The 17,431-nt window shown below is 57.3% G+C and overlaps 1 protein-coding gene and 1 long non-coding RNA gene across 11 annotated transcripts; one reads left to right on the top strand and one right to left on the bottom strand.

The window, feature by feature from the left end:
* Positions 1-605: 605 nt before the first annotated feature.
* LOC122439790 (transmembrane ascorbate-dependent reductase CYB561) lies at positions 606-14,811 on the bottom strand. Of its 8 annotated transcripts, none has more exons than XM_043465294.1 (7): positions 13,522-13,603; positions 13,270-13,355; positions 4,299-4,513; positions 3,245-3,343; positions 2,915-3,018; positions 2,614-2,771; positions 606-2,464 (listed from the first exon to the last, which is right to left on the bottom strand). In XM_043465294.1, the coding sequence occupies exons 3-7, from the start codon at positions 4,501-4,503 to the stop codon at positions 2,272-2,274; spliced, it is 759 nt and encodes a 252-aa protein (XP_043321229.1). In that variant the 5' UTR covers positions 4,504-4,513; positions 13,270-13,355; positions 13,522-13,603; the 3' UTR covers positions 606-2,271. The 8 variants fall into 8 exon arrangements, with proteins under 8 accessions (XP_043321229.1, XP_043321182.1, XP_043321220.1 ...); XM_043465247.1 differs by having other exon boundaries at positions 4,299-4,516; positions 13,522-13,602; XM_043465285.1 differs by lacking the exons at positions 13,270-13,355; positions 13,522-13,603 and adding an exon at positions 14,795-14,811 and having other exon boundaries at positions 4,299-4,516.
* LOC122439828 lies at positions 2,654-8,317 on the top strand. Of its 3 annotated transcripts, none has more exons than XR_006269000.1 (4): positions 2,654-2,971; positions 3,204-3,463; positions 4,927-5,152; positions 7,884-8,317. It is a non-coding gene; the product is annotated as an uncharacterized LOC122439828 (long non-coding RNA). The 3 variants fall into 3 exon arrangements; XR_006268997.1 differs by having other exon boundaries at positions 2,660-2,971; positions 3,204-3,300; XR_006268999.1 differs by lacking the exons at positions 2,654-2,971; positions 3,204-3,463 and adding an exon at positions 4,511-4,821.
* Positions 14,812-17,431: the final 2,620 nt, after the last annotated feature.

Raw genomic sequence — 17,431 nt, 5'->3', positions numbered from 1 at the left:
AAGTGCTAAGAAGTAAGAATCCATGTCACCAAAGGATGACTTCACCGTATCAGAGGATGTGCTGTAGGGTCCCTTCAACAGTGAGCCCCCGAGTAAGTTTCCATTAAGTGACAGGAGCACGTGGTGCATCCTGGTGAGATCTGAGGTCACACCCAGCTTCGTTGGAAACACATTTGCCTGACCCTCAGGGATTGATCTAAAGTGGAATCTCAGCTTGTTCTCAAAGCTTTGCTCCTCTTCTTAAGAAATGAAGAGACATATTTTTGTTTATTTTTTGAGACATTTTTAAAACAAAAAAGGTTAATGGAATATGCAGGGCAACTTCTTGCCAAGGTTGCGTCAGGCTCTTGCGGTTCTATGCCCCAGGACACCCTGTCTGGGAAGAGAATTTCTCTAACCCTTTGGAAGAGCCTCCCTCACTGGGTCCGGAGCGAGGACCATTTCAGAGCCCGTAGTGCTCTGAAGTGATAAACAGCATGAGTCACTTTCTGCACCCAGCCTGGGGATATGCAGTTTCTCTCGACCCTGGTAGGCAAACTTCACGTATCTGCTAAAAGAGCTGGCTCCTTTTATTGCCACAGGAAATGAAGATAACAGGCCAGAGATCTGCTGTAGACATTTATTGAATCATCTGTTGTACCAGCACTACACTGTACTTCATTGAAGATTGGCCACAGGCAAAATGAAACAAGCCACCACGGATCAGCTTGGTTGGGGGGGGCGGGGGGTGGGGGGCGCTTTTTGGCTCATTAGTTATCCAGCATATGCTTTGGCAAACAGGCCAGTGTTCAGACTTTTTTTTTTTTTTGCAAATCCAAGGTTCTGTTTCTCTCTGTGCCGTTCTGGCAAGGGAGATACACAGTCCTAACCTGGTAGTTGGTCTAAGGTGGAGTTTTCCCACGGGTAAACATCCTATAGCAGGTGATCAAAGAACAGTGTAAACGGCGTGGGGGGGTGGGGGGGCAGCTGCAGCAGAGCCGGGAGCGCCCACGGGGTGTGGGTGGGGAGCAGGCAGCCCTGCTGGGGAGGGCGCCCACCACCGCCCGCTGCCCTGAGGAGCAGCATCGCCTGAGGCAGGACCCACGGCAAAGGCGGAGTTGTAGGAATCTTGAGTATTAGAGGTGGTAAGCCCCCTTTCTCCAAGGCAGCATTTAGCTGGGAGAGGCAGCTGCTGAAAAACGGTAGTCAGAACTGGAAATTTTATTAATGTCTTAAGTCAACTCTGTCTTGTCTGAAACTGCGTCATGTTCCTCAAAGCCCAGAAAATGAGGAAAACAGGAGACAGCATTTGCCAAGCCCAAGAAGCACAGATCAATGCTCTAATCACGTTATTTCTAGACCGAAGGCAAACAGCGACTCAGCTAACAGCGTTACACACTCACCGGGTTGGGGGGGGGGGGGGCGGGTTAATCTGATTCCGTCTTGGTCCCAACTTCCTGCAAAGACCCACCGCAGGTAGGAGAGGAGGAGACCGTCCTCCCGAACCCTCCTCATGGAAATCGAAAGGGGGCTCCTTATCCTTTTATAGCGGCAGCTTTTGGTTTAACGGGGAAAGGCCTGTGCCCTCTTGTCAGAGCAGCCTCCCGTGAGCTCCGAGGGTCAGGAGCGGAGGCCTGGGCCCTCGGGGACAGAAGCCCCTGCAGGTGGCCCAGCGCCCCCCAGGCCCACCTCCAGCCTCTTCTGTGGGCTGCCCTCTGAAGGGGCTCAGGGCAGGTTTGTCCCAAGTCTATGGCCCCCAAGGCAAGCCGCCCCGGGGCTAAAGGGTTAAAGAAAGGGAAGGCTCCAGAACGCAGCTGGGCCGAAGCCTGGGTCCAGAGAGTCCCAGGGAGTCCCTCCCCTCTCCTGGGGAACCTGGCCCTGACACCAGCATATTTCACATATAATGTCACTAGCTCCGCTGCCAGAGGCTAGGCCCCTTCAGAGCGCCGGTCCTCCGGGCCGCAAGACTCCTGGCAGGAGTTCGGGGTCACACAAAGCAAGTCTCAGCTTCGCTGCGGCCTCGAGGAGGGAGCGGCCCCCACTCTCGGACCCATTTAGGCCCAGAGCCTTACCCAAAGCCGCTCCATCTGGGGAAGGAAGTCGGGTGGCAACAGGGGCGGGGGGGACGCGTGCTCAGGACTAACAACCGCAGCAGCCGCAGCGCGGGGTGGGACGCGGAGGGGGCCTGAACCCCGAAAATCTGCGCTCAAGGAGCAGGACTGCCCCCACCCCCACCTCCGCTGTGCCCAGCCCTGCCCGGACCCTCAGCGGCGGTTGCGGGACGGACCCCTGTCACTGGGAGCTGGGGCTGTCGCCCTCCGTCAGCGTCTTGAAGTCCATGGAGAGCGCTTGCTCTTCCGCCTGGAGGGGCCGCTTCCAGTCGGCGCGGGTCAGGATGTAGAGCACGACCGTGGCGAAGGCGGCCAGCAGCAGGCCCAGCACGTTGGCCAGGACGCCCTCGGGCTCGAACGTGCTGTACTTGGTCCTGCGGGGTTGGGGCGCCGCCCTTAGGCCCAGAGCTGTGCGCCCCAGCCGGAAAGCCGCCCTGGGGTCCCAAGCCCGCGCCCGCCGCCCCCCACAGAGAAAAGCCCCGCTCGGCGGCCCCGCACAGAGCCGCCGGGAGGGGGCGCTCACCCGAGCTCGAACAGAAGCGCCTCCTTCAGGCCCAGCAGGGCGGTGGCCACCGAGAGCAGGAAGATGGCGGCGCCGAAGAAGACGTGCTGGGGGCGGTAGCGGCTCCGCAGGGAAAACGAGGCGCCCGGGAACAGGAAGAAGCTAAAGCCCACGAGCCACTGGGAGGAAAGGCGAGGTGCTGCCGGAGCCCGAGCTGCGCCCGCTCCGCGCAGCCCGGGGACGCCCCGGGCGCACACCTGGCCACGGCCTGTTCGGGCCCTGCTCCCCGCCCCTCCCCGCCGCCGTGGGGCCGAGGACTCACCTGCACGAAGAAGAGCGCGAAGACCAGGATGCCGCACCAGCTATGTAGGCTGTACAGGTCGGGGTAGCCCTCCTTCCTGTGGTGGTCGAACACCGCCACCAAGCCTGGCGGGAGGCAGGGGGCGCGTGAGGACAAGGCCGACGGGGACGGAGGGGATGCGGTGACCCGAGGGAAACCTGCCTGGCCGGGACTTCTGGGCTCCAGTCCCGGCTCGGTGGCTGCCAACACCCAGTGTCCCTGCCTGGGGGGGTGGGGGGGGACTGGAGAGTGAAGCAGCTACTTTCCCAAGTCAGCAGAGGTAGAGGAAGGGCGCGCCGGCCCCCAACTCACCCACCAAGGCGATGACGAAGGCGAAGACGTGCAGCAGCCCGTGCAGGACTTTGGTGGTGCGTTTGGCCTCATTCCTGAAGACGCGGTAAACCAGCAGGGCTTGTGGGCCATGAGAAAGGGAAGGTCAGCGCGCTAACCCCAGCCTGCAGCCCTCTGGCCAGGGCAGCGAGGAGACACACCCGCGGCTGAAGAGGGGACCTGAGTCTAGGGCTTGTCCAGGTACCCCAGCCACAGGAACTGGGAAGGAAGCAAGGCTCCTGTGCCCTCCCGCTCCCCAACCCGCCCCTTCTTATCAGCTGTCCCAGGTATTCCAGGCTGTGTTTTAGGCTCATCAAACAGGCACTCCAAGTGCCTTCTCAGTTCACCGCTGAGCTTTGATGGTCCTCCGTTTGTCCAGCACTGAAGCCTGATCACAGATCCACTACTTTTAGCAGGCAGGCTCCCTGGTTGGGAAACCCCTGGTTCTCCAAGCAGAACCTTGTGATCCCAAGTGAATTCCCCCTCTTCCTGCTGAGGTGGTCAGGGCCAGGGGGCCTGGGGAACACCTCTTAGGAGTCTGCTGCTGAAGGGGTTGCTGACACAGGGACCACCTTGAGGAAGAATGCATAGATGCAGCTTCCTTGATCCTAGAAAGCCATGGCCCCCTGGCTTTGAGGCAGAGTGCGTGGCCAACCACAGGCTGGATCCTACCCCAGAGAGAGGAGCTCTAGCTCTGCCAAGTTCATCATCTACACACACACACTGTCTTGCTCACCGCCCAGCACACACAAACACACACACACACACACGCTGTCTTGCTCACAGCCCAGCACACACACACACTGTCTTGCTCACCGCCCAGCCCCTGGGCCTCCATATATGAAGCACACACACCCTTGGATGCTCCTTGCTAAAGCACGAGGTGAAAGAGCTGGGAGAAGTCAGAAAGGAGTTGCCACCCAGCAGCCTCGGGGGGCCCTGATTTGGATTCCCAGTGTCCCCAGGCTCTGAGCCAGCTTCCGGGGTGAAAGGGTCCCTCAAACCCGCTCCCAGGTGGTGTCAGCCAGAGACTCACCGTCTCCCTGCAGGAAGACCAGGCCTATGATCATGCAGAGGGGGTGCACGTTGAACTGTAGGGCGCTCTCCCAGGCAATGCCGCCTCGGTACACACCAAGCCAGGCGCCAGTCGTGGCCACCACAGTCAGGCCCAGCAGCTGGGAGAAGGCCACGTGGTAGGGCAGCGCCCCAGGGGCGGGTGCTGGGCTGGCAGGGCCCTCCATGCTGAGGCGGCTACTGCGGAGAAGGTGGCAGAGCTCAGAAGAATGGCTCACAGCTTCCAAAGATACGCCCCATGCCCGGCCCTGCCGCCTCCCTCTCAGCCCACTTCCCTGGCCTCTGTGCTCTTGTAGCCAGCGCCCAACGGGAGGGGCCTGGCTTCCTGCAGAACCGGACCGCACCTGGCTGCACTTCCACCTGCAATGAGGGTGCAAGTCAAGGTCCTCCACGTTCTGGGCAGAGCAGGAGGGCCCCATGGCAGCGCTTTGTTTCATGAAGCCCTGCGTTTTCTCAAGTCAGGTTCATGGGTAAAACACAGAGAAGTAAGCACATTCCTTGAAGATGCAGGAATTTTTCCTCCAGATGAACCATAAAGGGCACCTGGGGTGAGAAATGGGAGCCTGACTCCCCCTTGCCTACTGTTTCAGCCCCAGCCCCAGGTGAGAGAAGTCCTGCCGACAGGGCAGTCCCCAGCAGCGTGGCAGCAGCCAGTGGAGGGATGTGCTCTGAGCTGCTTCGCCAGGAAGGACCTGGGAGACAGGAGCCTTCAAGCAGCCCTTTGCCTTCCTGCCTCCACCTGCTCCTCCCGGCCACACCTGCCGCAGTGGGCCTGCACTGCTCCCAGGCCAGGCTTCCTGAACTGAGCCCTCCAAGGTAAGACCAGACTCCTGGGGTCACGTAGCTCACAAGGACCCGGTGAAAGAGCATGCGTGTCACCGCTCCATCCAGCAGACAAGGAATGGGGGCAGGAGGGAGGGGAGAGGTCTCAGTGGGGCTCGGGGAAGCCAAGCTCAGGGACCAGTGGGAGGCATTTCCTGGCTCCTCTGCGCAGTCCTTGGTGTCGCCAAAGCCAAGCCCCAGCTCCGAAAGGCCTGTGTGCCAGCTCTTCACCCGGAACCTGCTGGTTCTTCCCACACTCGGGCGGGAGTGGCAGCCAGGGGGGATGGGAGGAGAGGAGGCAGTGGATAAGCAAGTATAGCCTCGGTGCCAGCGTCCTGTGGCCACAGAAAGGCTGCGCCAGGGCTCCCAGAGGGCCCAGCACTCCATTCCCCTGGCTCACCTCTTTCACTACCCCAGCCTCTCCCAGTGGCCCTGGAGACACCCTCCTTCTCCTTATTACCGGCAGAGAACAGCAGCTGAGCAGAGGTTTGACTAATACGTTGTGGGATCCCTCCTAATCCGTACTGAGCCAGTGGGTTTCCTGGTGGCTCAGAGAGTAAAGAATCTGCCAGCAAACCTAGGTTCAGTCCCTGGGTGGGGAAGATCCCCTGGAGAAGAAAATGGCTACCCACTCCAGTATTCTCGCCTGGAGAATCCCATGGACAGAGGAGCCTGGTAGCTACAGTCCGTGGGCTAGCAAACAGTCAGACGCGACTGAGCGACTGACTTTTCACTTTCACTGTTCACCCTCTACCCTGTGCAGCTCAAGAGAGCTAGTGTCCGGTCGATCAGGCCGTGTCCTCCTGGTGAGCGGACCGTCTTTACCCCCACTTCCCTCTGCCACCTTGGACTACTGTCGGCAATGCCACTGTTTTTTAAAGGGGGGCGGGGGTGGGCAGGCAGTGTTGTTAACCCACTCCCTGTAGTAAAATACAGATAAGCAAAAAAAAACCAAAACAGAGAAATTACAAGTAATCAATGTTTTGATTTGTATCCTTTTCATACTTTCTTTTACAGAAACATGACCATACCAATTTCTAACCTTTTTTCACTTAATTCTAGACCACGCACATCTTTTCGTGTCAGTGAACATACATCCACATCATGGTTGTCTTATTACATGACAGTTTCATATTTTAACCAATCCCCTATCTCCTGTTAAATATTTAGCCAGGTTTCAACTTTTCACCAAGTAAGCAACACTATGTTCTCATCTCTGCACACCTGTCTTAATTCCTAAATGGGATCCTGAGCAAGGGCTAGGTTCTTTTTTTAGATTTTGGATACATTCTGTCAAAACACCTTCCCGAAGCACCCCCATTGCAGGTGGGAACACCTGCTTCCAGAAGCCCTGGACACAGTGATGCCACCCTTCAGGAACTCCTGCTTGCTCATCTGTCACCTCGACCCCTACCCTGGAGGCTGCTGAAACTGCCAGTCTGCCTCTCCTCCAAATTTCAACCCCATTTCTAGCTGTCCACTAACACCCCTACCTTGACATCCCCCCAGCACATCCAAAGCCACATTGCTCTCCTGACCTCCCAGGTCACCAGTGTGGCCGTCTCCCGCAGGTCTCACCATCACTTCCCTCCCAGCCACCTTCACTGCCACCACCCAGCAGGGCCTGGAACTTCTGCCCCCGTCTCCCTACCCTCCTCGGCCTGCCTGACCCTCAGGGACGGACAGGGCCAGCTTCCCAGTCATGCAGCCCTCCAGGCACAAAGGGCCGCCAACACATGATGGTCAAACGCCAGCTCCCCAACTGATCCCGTCCAGGTTTCCACCCGCAGCCGCCACCCTTTTCCTGCCAAGTCCACTGGGAGGAGATGCTCCCGGGCCACGGCTCTGACAGCACAACCTGGTGGTAATCCCTCCACCTCACGCTCCCCCACGCTTCGCCCCACGACCTGAAATGGGCATTTTGTTCACCCCTTTGTCCCCTCCTCTGTGTCCCCAAGGCTGGCCTAGGGCGTACTTACCCCGGTCCTGCCCTGCGCTAAGCCCACGTGGGCCTCTCTGCTTCCAAGCCCTGTGAGCTCCCTGCAGGCAGGGACTGCGTCCGCCTCCCCCTTGGGTGTCCTCAGGGATCTGATCCCTTGCGCTGACTCCAACAGGAAAACTGTTCTGAATAAAGAGATGCTGTCCTCCTCTCCTTTATTAGATTCCTCTTGAGAGCCCGGGGCACAGTCAGAATCTGATTAGCTCTGAATTAGGAAGAACGGAAAGAATGGGCTCTGCCCCAGCCGACCTGCCAGTCTGCCCGCCCATTAGATGGCGAGGACAGAGCGGGGCTCAGGGCTGCAGGGAACGGCACTCCTGGGTCCCGAGCCGCTCCGCCGTGACGCAAGCCACAGCCAGCTTTTTCCCTTCCCAAGCTGTCTCATCATGAGATGGGCAGAAGTGGGAGTTCTCTTCTTAGCCATGGCACTCTGATTTATAATAAGAAATGTATGCAACAGAGCGTCTAAAACCCTAGGAATTTTCAATGTGAAGAAAGCTGTAAACGTTTCTTTTGTTATGTTAATATTACATTATGTTAATAAAGCCCCTAGAAAACTGGGGAATGGTTACCAGGGGAACCAACCTCAGGACTGCAGGATTGGAACTTTCAGTCCCGCCCTTGACCTCTGGGGAGGGAGCGGGGCTGGAGATTGGGTTCAGCCAGGAGTGTCCAATGATTTAATCAGTTGGGCCTGAATAACGAAGCCTCCTTGAACCCCCAAAGGGCAGGGTTTGGAGAGCTCCTGGGTTGGTGAATGCATCCACGTGGTTCCTCGGGGACAAGCTTCAGTGCTCCAGACTCTTCCAGATCTTGCTCCACTTACCTCTTCATCTGGCTGGGATTTTTTTTAATAATAAACCAGAAATGTAGCAAATTTCTCTGAGTTCTGTGAGCTGCTCTCCCAAATTAATTGAACCCGAGAAGGGGGTCATGGGAAGCTCTGATCTGTAGCCTGTTAGTCAGCAGCACAGGTGACAGCCTGGACTTGCAGTTAGCATCTGAATGGGGTCAGGGGACAGTCTCGTGGGACTAAGCCCTTAACCTGTGAGATATAACCCTGTCTCCTGTTAGGTAGTGTCAGTGTTGAGTTAAACTGTAGGACAGGGACTTCCCTGGCAACCCAGTGGTTAAGACTTCAAGCTTCCAATGCAAAGGGTGCAGGTGGGAACAGTGTGATGACAAGACGTGGCTTTAATGTCCTCACTGAAAACTTCCTGAGTTCCCTTGGGAGTCTGAACCCCAGTGCGCTCAGCACCCCAGTGCTCTCAGCACCCCAGTGCTGTCTGCACCCTGAGGTGGTAGCCTGGAGATGAGAGCTTTTGTGCCTCAAGGGTGGGAGCCCTGCTCTACTCAGCTCTTCCTGAGTTCTCTCAGTCTTCACAGTAGTCTGTGATGATAACAGGATTATTACCCCCATTTGACACGTGAGTAAATTGGGACTCAAAGGGGATAATTAGTGAAAGTGGAGGTGTTAGTCACTCAGTCGTGTCCGACTCTTTGTGATCCCAAGGACTGTAGCCTGCCAGGCTCCTCTGTCCATGGAATTCTCCAGGCAAGAATACTGGAGTGGGGAGCCATTTGCTTCTCCAGGAGATCTTCCCAACCCGGGGATCAAAACCAGGTCTCCTACATTGTGGGCAGATCCTTTACCATCTGAGCCAGCAGAGAAGCCCGAGAGGATTTTGTTGCAGGTGATTTTGGACAAGAGGATAAATGACTTGTCCAAAATCATCCGCAGCAAAGAACTGCTCAACTCAGTTGTTTATCAAGTGCCTGCAAAGCAGTTGCCACACTGCTGGATGCTGGAACATAGAGACAAGACATGGCCCCGGCCTTCCAGAGACTTGCAGACAAGATGCAGAGCAGAGGCAGATTCTAGAGTAAAGGGCCCCTGAGTAAACTCCGCTGTGCATGCTGGATCCGTGCTGGAGTGGCCATCCTCAGGGGAGGCCCGCTAGGGGTGTGGCTCTGCGCTTTCTAACGCCAGCAACTAGGCGACAGTGGACAGCTTCCTCAGCACTGAAGCCAGGATTCAGAGGACCTGACTCTGCTCGGAAGCACGGCCCTGGGACAGCCTCTCCCTTCCCATGCCATCCTCCTGGGCCCTCCTCAGCCCCTCGAGGACCCACTCTAAGGCAGCTCACACCCACCATGACTTCAAGCATTGGTGTTCCCCGTGGGCTTTCTGGGGAGAAAAGGCTACAGGAAGAAACGGGCGGGTTAGAGAGAAGAGGTGACGGGGACAGACTACTGCAGGATCTTCATGACAGCTGCTCCAGAGGCATCTCTCCTGGTTACTTCGCCCCAGTAACGAGGTATCCCAGAGGAAGTCAGAGATAAAGAATGACCATGGACTCACAGAAGCCTAAGCAGTTTCCCCTGTAGACCCTTCCAATCTGAAGGTGATTCTAAACCTGAGTATGAGGGATGACAGGAAAACACAAAGGAGAAAGGAACCTGTAGGTTCCCCTCAGCTGAACTCACAGCCAATAAGATCTAAGTGAAAAAAATCCAGATATACAGAAAAGACAAAGCATCGAGCAGATTCTGTGCTTCACGGAAAATGAGCTGAGACCCCTTCAGCAACGTGACTGCCTATCACGTCTTCGGTTCAGTGTAACTGACAGCACATCTCTCTGCACAGACGGGCTGCTTCCAACGACGAGGGGTGCAGAGAAGATACTGCAAGGACTCCAGTTGGAATCCGGCTCACCCACAAACACGGGTGCATCTGCTACCCCTGGAATCAGTTGGGATTCACTCCCTAGTAAGCAAATGCCTTTGAATCCTAGCCCTGCATTTCCTTCTCCCGACCTTCCCTCTTTCCTAATGGTGGTACCTCAGAACACTGGCAGCTTTGGGGCCTCCTGTGTTCCCAGAGCAGCCATGCAGGCCGCAACGTCAAGGGCCTGGAAGCAGCCCACCTGCACCCCAAAGGCTTCCTTGGCCCACCAGACCGAGCGCCTGTGCGAGCTCGTGTGGGCCTTTACCCGGCTGCCCTCCTTCCCGTCAGAGCACAGGACGGGGATCTGGGGTCTCTGGCAGCTTCTGGAACCTCGGGCTGTGACGTCACCCCACCCTGCCCCCGCACACCTGCAGCCAGACCCCACTTAACTTGATCAACCAGGGCCAGGAGCTGCCGCAGGGTTTGAACGTGCCAACAAGCATCCCTCCCTCCCTGAGCCCGGGGGGCTTCACTGAAAGGCCACCAGGCCTAATCTCATTATGAGGACCAGACACTGCGCACGTCCACAGCCTGGAAGCAGGAGCCTGGCCTGGCCACAGACCTTATCGGCAGCAGCGTTTTAATTGGGTTAGAAAAGATTTTGTTGGGGGCGATCTTTTCTTGGGTACAAGGGGTAAATGACTCAGTTGTCTTAGAATGTCCTCAAATGTAATGAAAGACAAGGCAAAATGAGGGCTGGGCTGTTAGATGGGGCCCTTTCTTAGCACTGGCACCCAAGTAACCGCCAGGAAGGAAGCTTGAGGTCAGACACCGAGCCCAGTTCTCCATTAGGTCCCCCGGCTCAGTGTCAGGGCTCTCAGTACTTGTAGGGACTCACAAAAAAAGGTGTGGATTTCTGTTAAAATTATAAGAAAAAACGAACTTCTAGGATTGAATAAAATATTTTAATTTTTAGTCCAGCCTGGATTATATCTGTCTTTATACTGATATGATTGTAAAATACAATTCTGTTTATTTATTTATTTCAATGGAAGAAGGAGAATGTCACAATGCAGCCCTGTTCAGATGGATGTGATTTCAAAGCCAGCCCCACTGTTCATGACAGGGAGCCAAGAGCCTTCTGTGAGCCCGATTCCTCTTCCAAAAGGTAGGGGCATGTTGAGATCCACCTTACTGGCCTGTAGCAAAGACGAAGCAGAATATGTACCAGGGCTAGCACACTGCCCGCCACATAGTAGGCATTCAGTTAAATAGCAACCTCACAAAAACGAAATCTTTTTCTAAGAGCACCTTAGGAAGAGGCACACATCAGAAGCTGTTGACACATGAGGTTTGGAGCTGTAGACAGCCAGATGGCAGCAGACAGCATGACCCCCTCTAATAAATCCACACCCCCACTTCTGCCTACCATGAATCCCCACACTGGGCAGAAAGCCCTGGATCTGGGGTGAATTCCTCCACCAGAATCTTCTAGCATTAGAACCACTTTGTATTAGAAGCCGCCCAAGGGAAGATGACGCAGGTAGGGAAGCAGTGGGACAAGCAAAGGCTCCACTCAGGTCTTGGAGGCCCCTCCTGCCCAGGGGTGGGGTGGGAGGTTGTAGCAGGCCTTTCTGTGTATGGGGCTCCCCTCGGCATTTACAAGTTGCCTGTATTTTCTGCCTCAATCCAATTACACAGAAGAAATCAAGATATGTATGAGAAGGTAGCAAAGCTTTGTGGGTTTTTTATTTGTTTTTGCTATGAAAACGAAGGAACAGAACCCAGATAAGATAGAGCTTCATTTAATGAGTCTTAGAAAATCATCAAAGCCAAGGTGGCATGAGAGAGGAGAGGGGCAACCCGAAGGGAGAAAGACTTGGGGGGTGCCAGCCTCTAAAGATGTGGCTGGGACTTTGGGGTCCACCTGGATCCTCCTCTCTGTGGTGCCCTAGGGTTCAGGGCAGGCGGGGGGGGGGGGGGCGGTGCCCCCTATACCCAGGTGTCAAAGGCTGCAGCAGATCCCTTCCTCCTCTTAGTTCTCCAACCCCTGTACCCACAGTTCAGGGCCTACCAAGGCCAACCCGAGGAGAAAGGATTTCCCAAAGGGGAGACTCCTGCTTGCCCACCAAGAGGCTGGGGGTGTTCCAGAAGAACAAGGAAGGGACCTCCTAGCTAGACACATCACCCCAAAGGAAAGAGGCAGAAGGAGGGGGCCCCCGGCCACTAGAAGCAGTTCGGCAGCTCCATTTCAGGTTTCAAAAGCACAGTCGTGGCAAATGTTGGTTGATGCACTTCTACCCTACCTAGCTTCTGGAATATGGCGAAACATTAGCCGTGCATCTATGCATAAACTTGGGGGTCCCCTGCCGCTCCGTTCTAACTTCCAAAGAGAGGAGGCACAGAGGTAGACCGGGGCCAACGGCCGACAGCTCCAGGAAGGAGCGAGTTGAGCTCTTTACTCGCAGGCCGGGTGTAGGCCGGGTTCCGTGGCTCAGAGCCCAGGGAAGCAGGTGCAGTGAGTCAGGTTGGCGGCGGGAGAGGACAGGAGAAAGACAGGCTGCGGCGCCGGGACCCTGGCCTGTTCCGGCGCGGGTGCGGTCCCGTCCCAGGCCCGGCACCCCTGAACCCACGGTGCCCCGGCACAGAGCCGGGCCCCCTCCCCATTCCCCGCCGAGGCCCGGCTCGCCCCCTCCGGCCCGGGCCGCCTACCTGGCCGGACGTCGGACCCGGACCTCGTCCTCGCTGCTCCGCGCCGCGCTGCCGAGTTGCCCACGAGCCGCCCGCGCCGCGCCCGGGCTGCCCCGCCGGTTCTGCCGGCCGCGCTACCACGTCGCCATGGCAACCGGGCGGCGGCGGCGGGTTGGCAGCCAGGCTGGCGACGCGGCGGGCGGAGGGCGCGGGGGCCGGAAGTGCCCCGGCGGGTCCGCACCCGGGACCGGGACCGGCCCCTCGTGGTGCCTGGTCTGGGGACAGGGCCCCGCCAGGCCCGAACCTTGACGCCGGCATGGCAGGCACTGCGGCGCGAGACCCGCGGCTACAGCGACCCGGCCTCCGGACCCGAGCTCGGGTAACGTTCGAATGCGGGCCTCGCGACCTGGCTTCCGGGGTCCGGTGCGTTCGGGGGCGTACGGGGCTCTGCTGCCCCGCGGGTGCTGGGGCCGCCTAGTGTAGGCCGGACTCGGAGGCCGCGGGCGACGCAGAGCGGGGGTGGGCTGCCTGGTCCGCCTAGGCGGGACCCGGGGCAAGACGGGAGGGGGAGTACCGGTGAACGGCCACCCTCCTCCGGCCTGGTCTCCGCGCTTCCAGATGCCCTCGCTCCATGCCCTTCCTTTCCCTCCCACCTTCATCCCTCGCCCCGCCCAGGGCTCAGGTGGCCACTAGGTGTCAGACGTGGCCCAGGGCTTGGCCCTCCTCGCCGCTCCCGCAACCCTGGGGACTCACCCCTTCCTGGCAATCTGGAAGGTGGAGGTGTCACTCTGCAGGAAGGCTGGATTCACTGCCTCCCCAGTTCTGCAGCACCCACACCCCTAAAACATACACACACACACACACGTGCACACAGACACACACTAGGTGATGTGCTCCCTTTTCCCAAGCCAGGGACCTTTCCCAGACTATACCACCTGCCACCCCACCCGCACCCATACACCCCCCTCTCCCATCAGCAGCCTAAAGATAAATGTCAGCTCTCACCAGTCTTTCAGGAAGGTCTAGACCTTGCCACTGCAGCCTCCCCAGCCCCAGTGGCTAAGAGAGGAAGGAACCAAGGCCAGCCCCTAGCAGAGCCCCATCCAGGCCCCCCTATCCAGGAAGCGCTGAGAGTAGATAACAAGTCCAGCCCAGACTTTCTACAAGCTCAGAACAAAAGGTTCTTTCCTGTCCGATGCCTGGCACGACTCACCAAGCGCCTGGAGGTAGTAGTGAAATGGGGTTTCCTCCTATAGAGACCTGAAAGAGCCTCGGCGAAGGGACACCACCCCCACCCCCCGCCCCAGCTCTGTGGGCTCCCCATGGGCCTGGCCAAGGTGGCCTTGGGGATCCAGTGCCTCCTTACAGATAGAATATGCTCTCAAGCCCTGACAAGACCCCTAAGTGTGCCTGTTGCCCTGGGCACACCTTCTGATGAGGCAAACACGGCTGGGCCCACCCCCTCTGAGTGACCAAGCTTAAAACCTGCCATGAACAGGAGTTTTGCTGGGGTAGCGCTCCAGCCAGAGGGAGTTAATGGACATTTTACATTAAGAAACAGCTTCCTTCACATGCCAATAGGCAGACAGCAGGCCACGAGTACCTTGTGAGTTGTGTCCTTGGAAACGAGCCATTTCCCATTGTTTGGCCCGTGTATTTGGGTTTGGAGGCGTGGGACTGAGGCGGGCAGGGCTGCAGAGAGGAGCAGAGCCTCCCTGGGGACCTGATTTGAGCGTCCTGGTGTAGGGCTGGAAGCCCCTTGTGAAGCCCGGAGAGAGTTGCTGAGGTGGGAGGGCGGTCTCCCCACCCACCCCGCGGCCCTGTGGCCTGGGCAGCAGCACTTGCCCCTTAGAGAGGACAGCACACGGGGCCCCCGGCAGAGCTCTCAGGAGGGGGTGGAGGTGGCTCTCTGAGCGAGGCAGCCTGCCTCCACCGGGACCAGTCACACAGGGACTAGCTCTAAGGATGCATGTCTCCACCACTGTAAAGGGCAGACGATCCAACCACGCCACAGTCAAGCACCAGGGCCACGTGGCCTTGCCGCCGCTGCCAGTATCCCTGAGCCCGGCTGATGGATACTCACTCTCTTCCTCCCCCGTCCCTGCTGCTGAGGCCCTCAGCCTGGGAGGCCAGAGAAGCATCCACCCTGCAGTTGGGGGGTGGTGACCGGCAAGGGGCACAGCCTTAAACCCCTTCTTGGGGACCAAGGTTTCCCCGTGCAAACCCTGCCTTCCTACACTCACTACGCTGCACTAATCTCCGTGGTCCTCAGACTCACCAAGTTCACAGGCCACTCTCCTTCAGAATGTTCTTCCCCGATCATCACTTGGCTTATTCCTTCAAATCTCAGCTCAAATATCCCCTCCTCAGAAAGGCCTTCCCTGACCACCCAGTCCAGTAGCTGGGGTCAAGGGCTGAGGTGCAGGGAGATGCCCTGGATTACTGTGCTAGTGACAGCCCTGGGAAACCACACCTTGAGTGTTCCCTGTTCTCTGGCCAAAAGCATTCAAAGAGCAGGAAGAACCCAGACTGAGCAGAATGCACATTATAAAGGGAGCTCAGATCCCCTAGCAGCTGGTGGGTCACATCTGTCTTACTACGGTTCCCAGACTTAGAAGGAAAATACCCCCAGGGTGCCCTGTTAAATTTAAATTTAATTTTTTTTTAAATTTTTTGGCACACGTATGTCCCACATATGACATTGGAGAAGGAAATGACAACCCACTATAGTATTCTTGCCTGGAGAATCCCATGGAAAGGGAGGCTGGAGGTCTACAGTCCATGGGGTGGCAAAGAGTTGGATACTACTGAGTGACTAAACCACCACCACCACATACGACATACGATATACTAAAAATGTATTAGCTGTTTATCCAAAACGCAAATCTACCTGACTATCCTATATTTTATCTAGCAGCCCTACTCTTGCTCCTGTGTGGGAAGGACAGAGGGGCCTCCCAGCAGTGCCCACCCCGCCCCCACCGCCGCCAACAAAGCATCCCTGCCCCCAGCAGGCTGAGACACCAGTCACCTCCTCTTCAGCACGTGCCTTGGCAGAGGCCTTGACCTTGGGCTGCAGGGAATACCAAGTCAAAGGGAGTGGAGATGGGGTTCCCCAGTTCTAAGTCACTGTAAGATGCAAACACACATAATCCATTCACTCTTTCCAGTTTTCATCAAGTCGCTTCAACATGCCGGGTGACATTGGGATGTAAGAATGAACAGGACGGGCACAGCCCTGTTCTCTCCAGGCCCTCACAGTGCAGAGGAAGGGCACTTCACCCAGATGTGAGGGTCACAGAGGCTTCTGGAACATGGCATAGTGTCAGAGCCGCAGGGCGAGCAGGGGTTAGCCTGGCAAAGGGGCAGCAGGGAGCGAGCAGAGGTGTTGGCCAGAAGGCAGGCAGGCGGGGAGGCCCAACCGGCACTGCTGCCGTGGGGATCAGGGATCCGCATGCCAGATCCAAGCCCCATGCCAGCTCTGGGAGGTAGGCCTGGCGCTCAGGTGGCACATGGTCGAAGGTCACACCCTCTAGGAGAGCGGCCTCCAGCCAGGGGCGGCATCCTCAGACCTGCTTCCTGGGGAACTTGCCCCAACTTCCTGGAGAGAAAACTGGTCTGACTCTGAAAGGCCATGGCTACTCTGATGAGTTTTGAACGGAATGATGATTACCCAGCGGGGAAATCCTCTCTTCCAGCCCCGAGAAGCAGGGGTGGCCAGAAAGGCAGCAGCCAGAGCAGGAGCAGCCGGGCATCCAGCAGGGCCGCAGTGATGGTGGCAGAGCGGCAGCACCGAGGCAGGGAAACTGCAAAGCTTCCAACAAAGGCAGTGAGTCATCTGGGACTGCCGGAAGGCGAGGGGAAGGGGCTGAGGGACGTCATAGGCTATGGGTCCCGGGTTGACCCCAAAGTTGGTCCAGTCTGGGAACACAAGACTGAGATAAACAAGAGTGAGCTGTCCACGAGCCAAGAGAACACCGCAGGCTGAATGGAAAAGCCATGAGAACTGGGACGGTCAGGCCAACTTTCATTTCTGCCACTCCGAGCAAACAGGATGTGGGAGGCACAAGTGACTGGGGACCGCCAGTGCTGGGACCCCAAGGTGGGGGGCAGTGGACGGGGTGGGTTTTCCCAGCCTCTGTGTGATCTGTGCAGCCCTCGGGGTACGAGGGGTGAGGATCAGGAGGAAGACCATTTTTCCTTCCTTTCTTTCAACAAAGGTTTATTGGGCACCCACTTATGCCTTACATTGTTCCAGGCCCCAGAGAGACAGTAATCCATAAGACAGACATGGTCCCTGCTTTCATGAAACTTACATGAAGTGGGGGAGACAGATAATTAAAAGATAAGCAAGCGACACACACACGAGAAGCATAATTGCTTGTAGTAACAGGTGATAGGAAGAAAATTAAGCAGGGGAAGTGGATGGAGTGCCCCAGCAGGGAGGGCTGTCATAAAGGGGTGCTGGCAAAGGCTGTCGGAGGAGGAAGAAGTAAGGGTGGAGGGAAGGCCCAGGGAAGTGACTCCAGCCGAGGTATCAAGGTATCGTGTGGGAAGAAGGGCAGAGGCCCGGGACCGGAATGTGCAGGTCGTCTCCATCCCGCCTCCCCACTGCCCCGGCCCGCCTCATCCGCCAACACAGGTGATGTCAGCCACACGTGCAGACAGAGGAGAAAGGAGGTCTCAGGTCACTTAGAGGGCAGAGGTTGAAGATGTGAGGTGTGTGGCAGAGACCCCACCAGAGGTTCCGGGGTTGTGTCTGGGCACTGACCGTGTCTGTCATCCACTGGAGAATCCAGACATCAGCCCTGATCATTAGGGCACCACTAAGCTCCCCCGGCCCAGCCCATGTTTGCCTGTGGCTGCTGGTACAGCCTGAGCAGGAGGCATTGGACCCCCAGCCCCAGCATGACCC

This window comes from Cervus canadensis, chromosome 1, assembly GCF_019320065.1.
Source record: "Cervus canadensis isolate Bull #8, Minnesota chromosome 1, ASM1932006v1, whole genome shotgun sequence".
Lineage (NCBI taxonomy): Eukaryota > Metazoa > Chordata > Mammalia > Artiodactyla > Cervidae > Cervus > Cervus canadensis.
This window is presented reverse-complemented; position numbering and strand designations above follow the sequence as displayed.

What these genes read in the sequence shown, in the direction of transcription:
- LOC122439790 (XM_043465285.1), bottom strand. Translation starts at nt 4,503, where the DNA reads ATGGAGGGCCCTGCCAGCCCAGCACCCGCCCCTGGGGCGCTGCCCTAC. An exon ending in GGTCTTCCTGCAGGGAGACG is followed by an intron (nt 3,344 to 4,298) that starts GTGAGTCTCTGG and finishes ATGGCCCACAAG; the next exon opens with CCCTGCTGGTTTACCGCGTC. An exon ending in GCGCTTCTGTTCGAGCTCGG is followed by an intron (nt 2,465 to 2,613) that starts GTGAGCGCCCCC and finishes CCAACCCCGCAG; the next exon opens with GACCAAGTACAGCACGTTCG.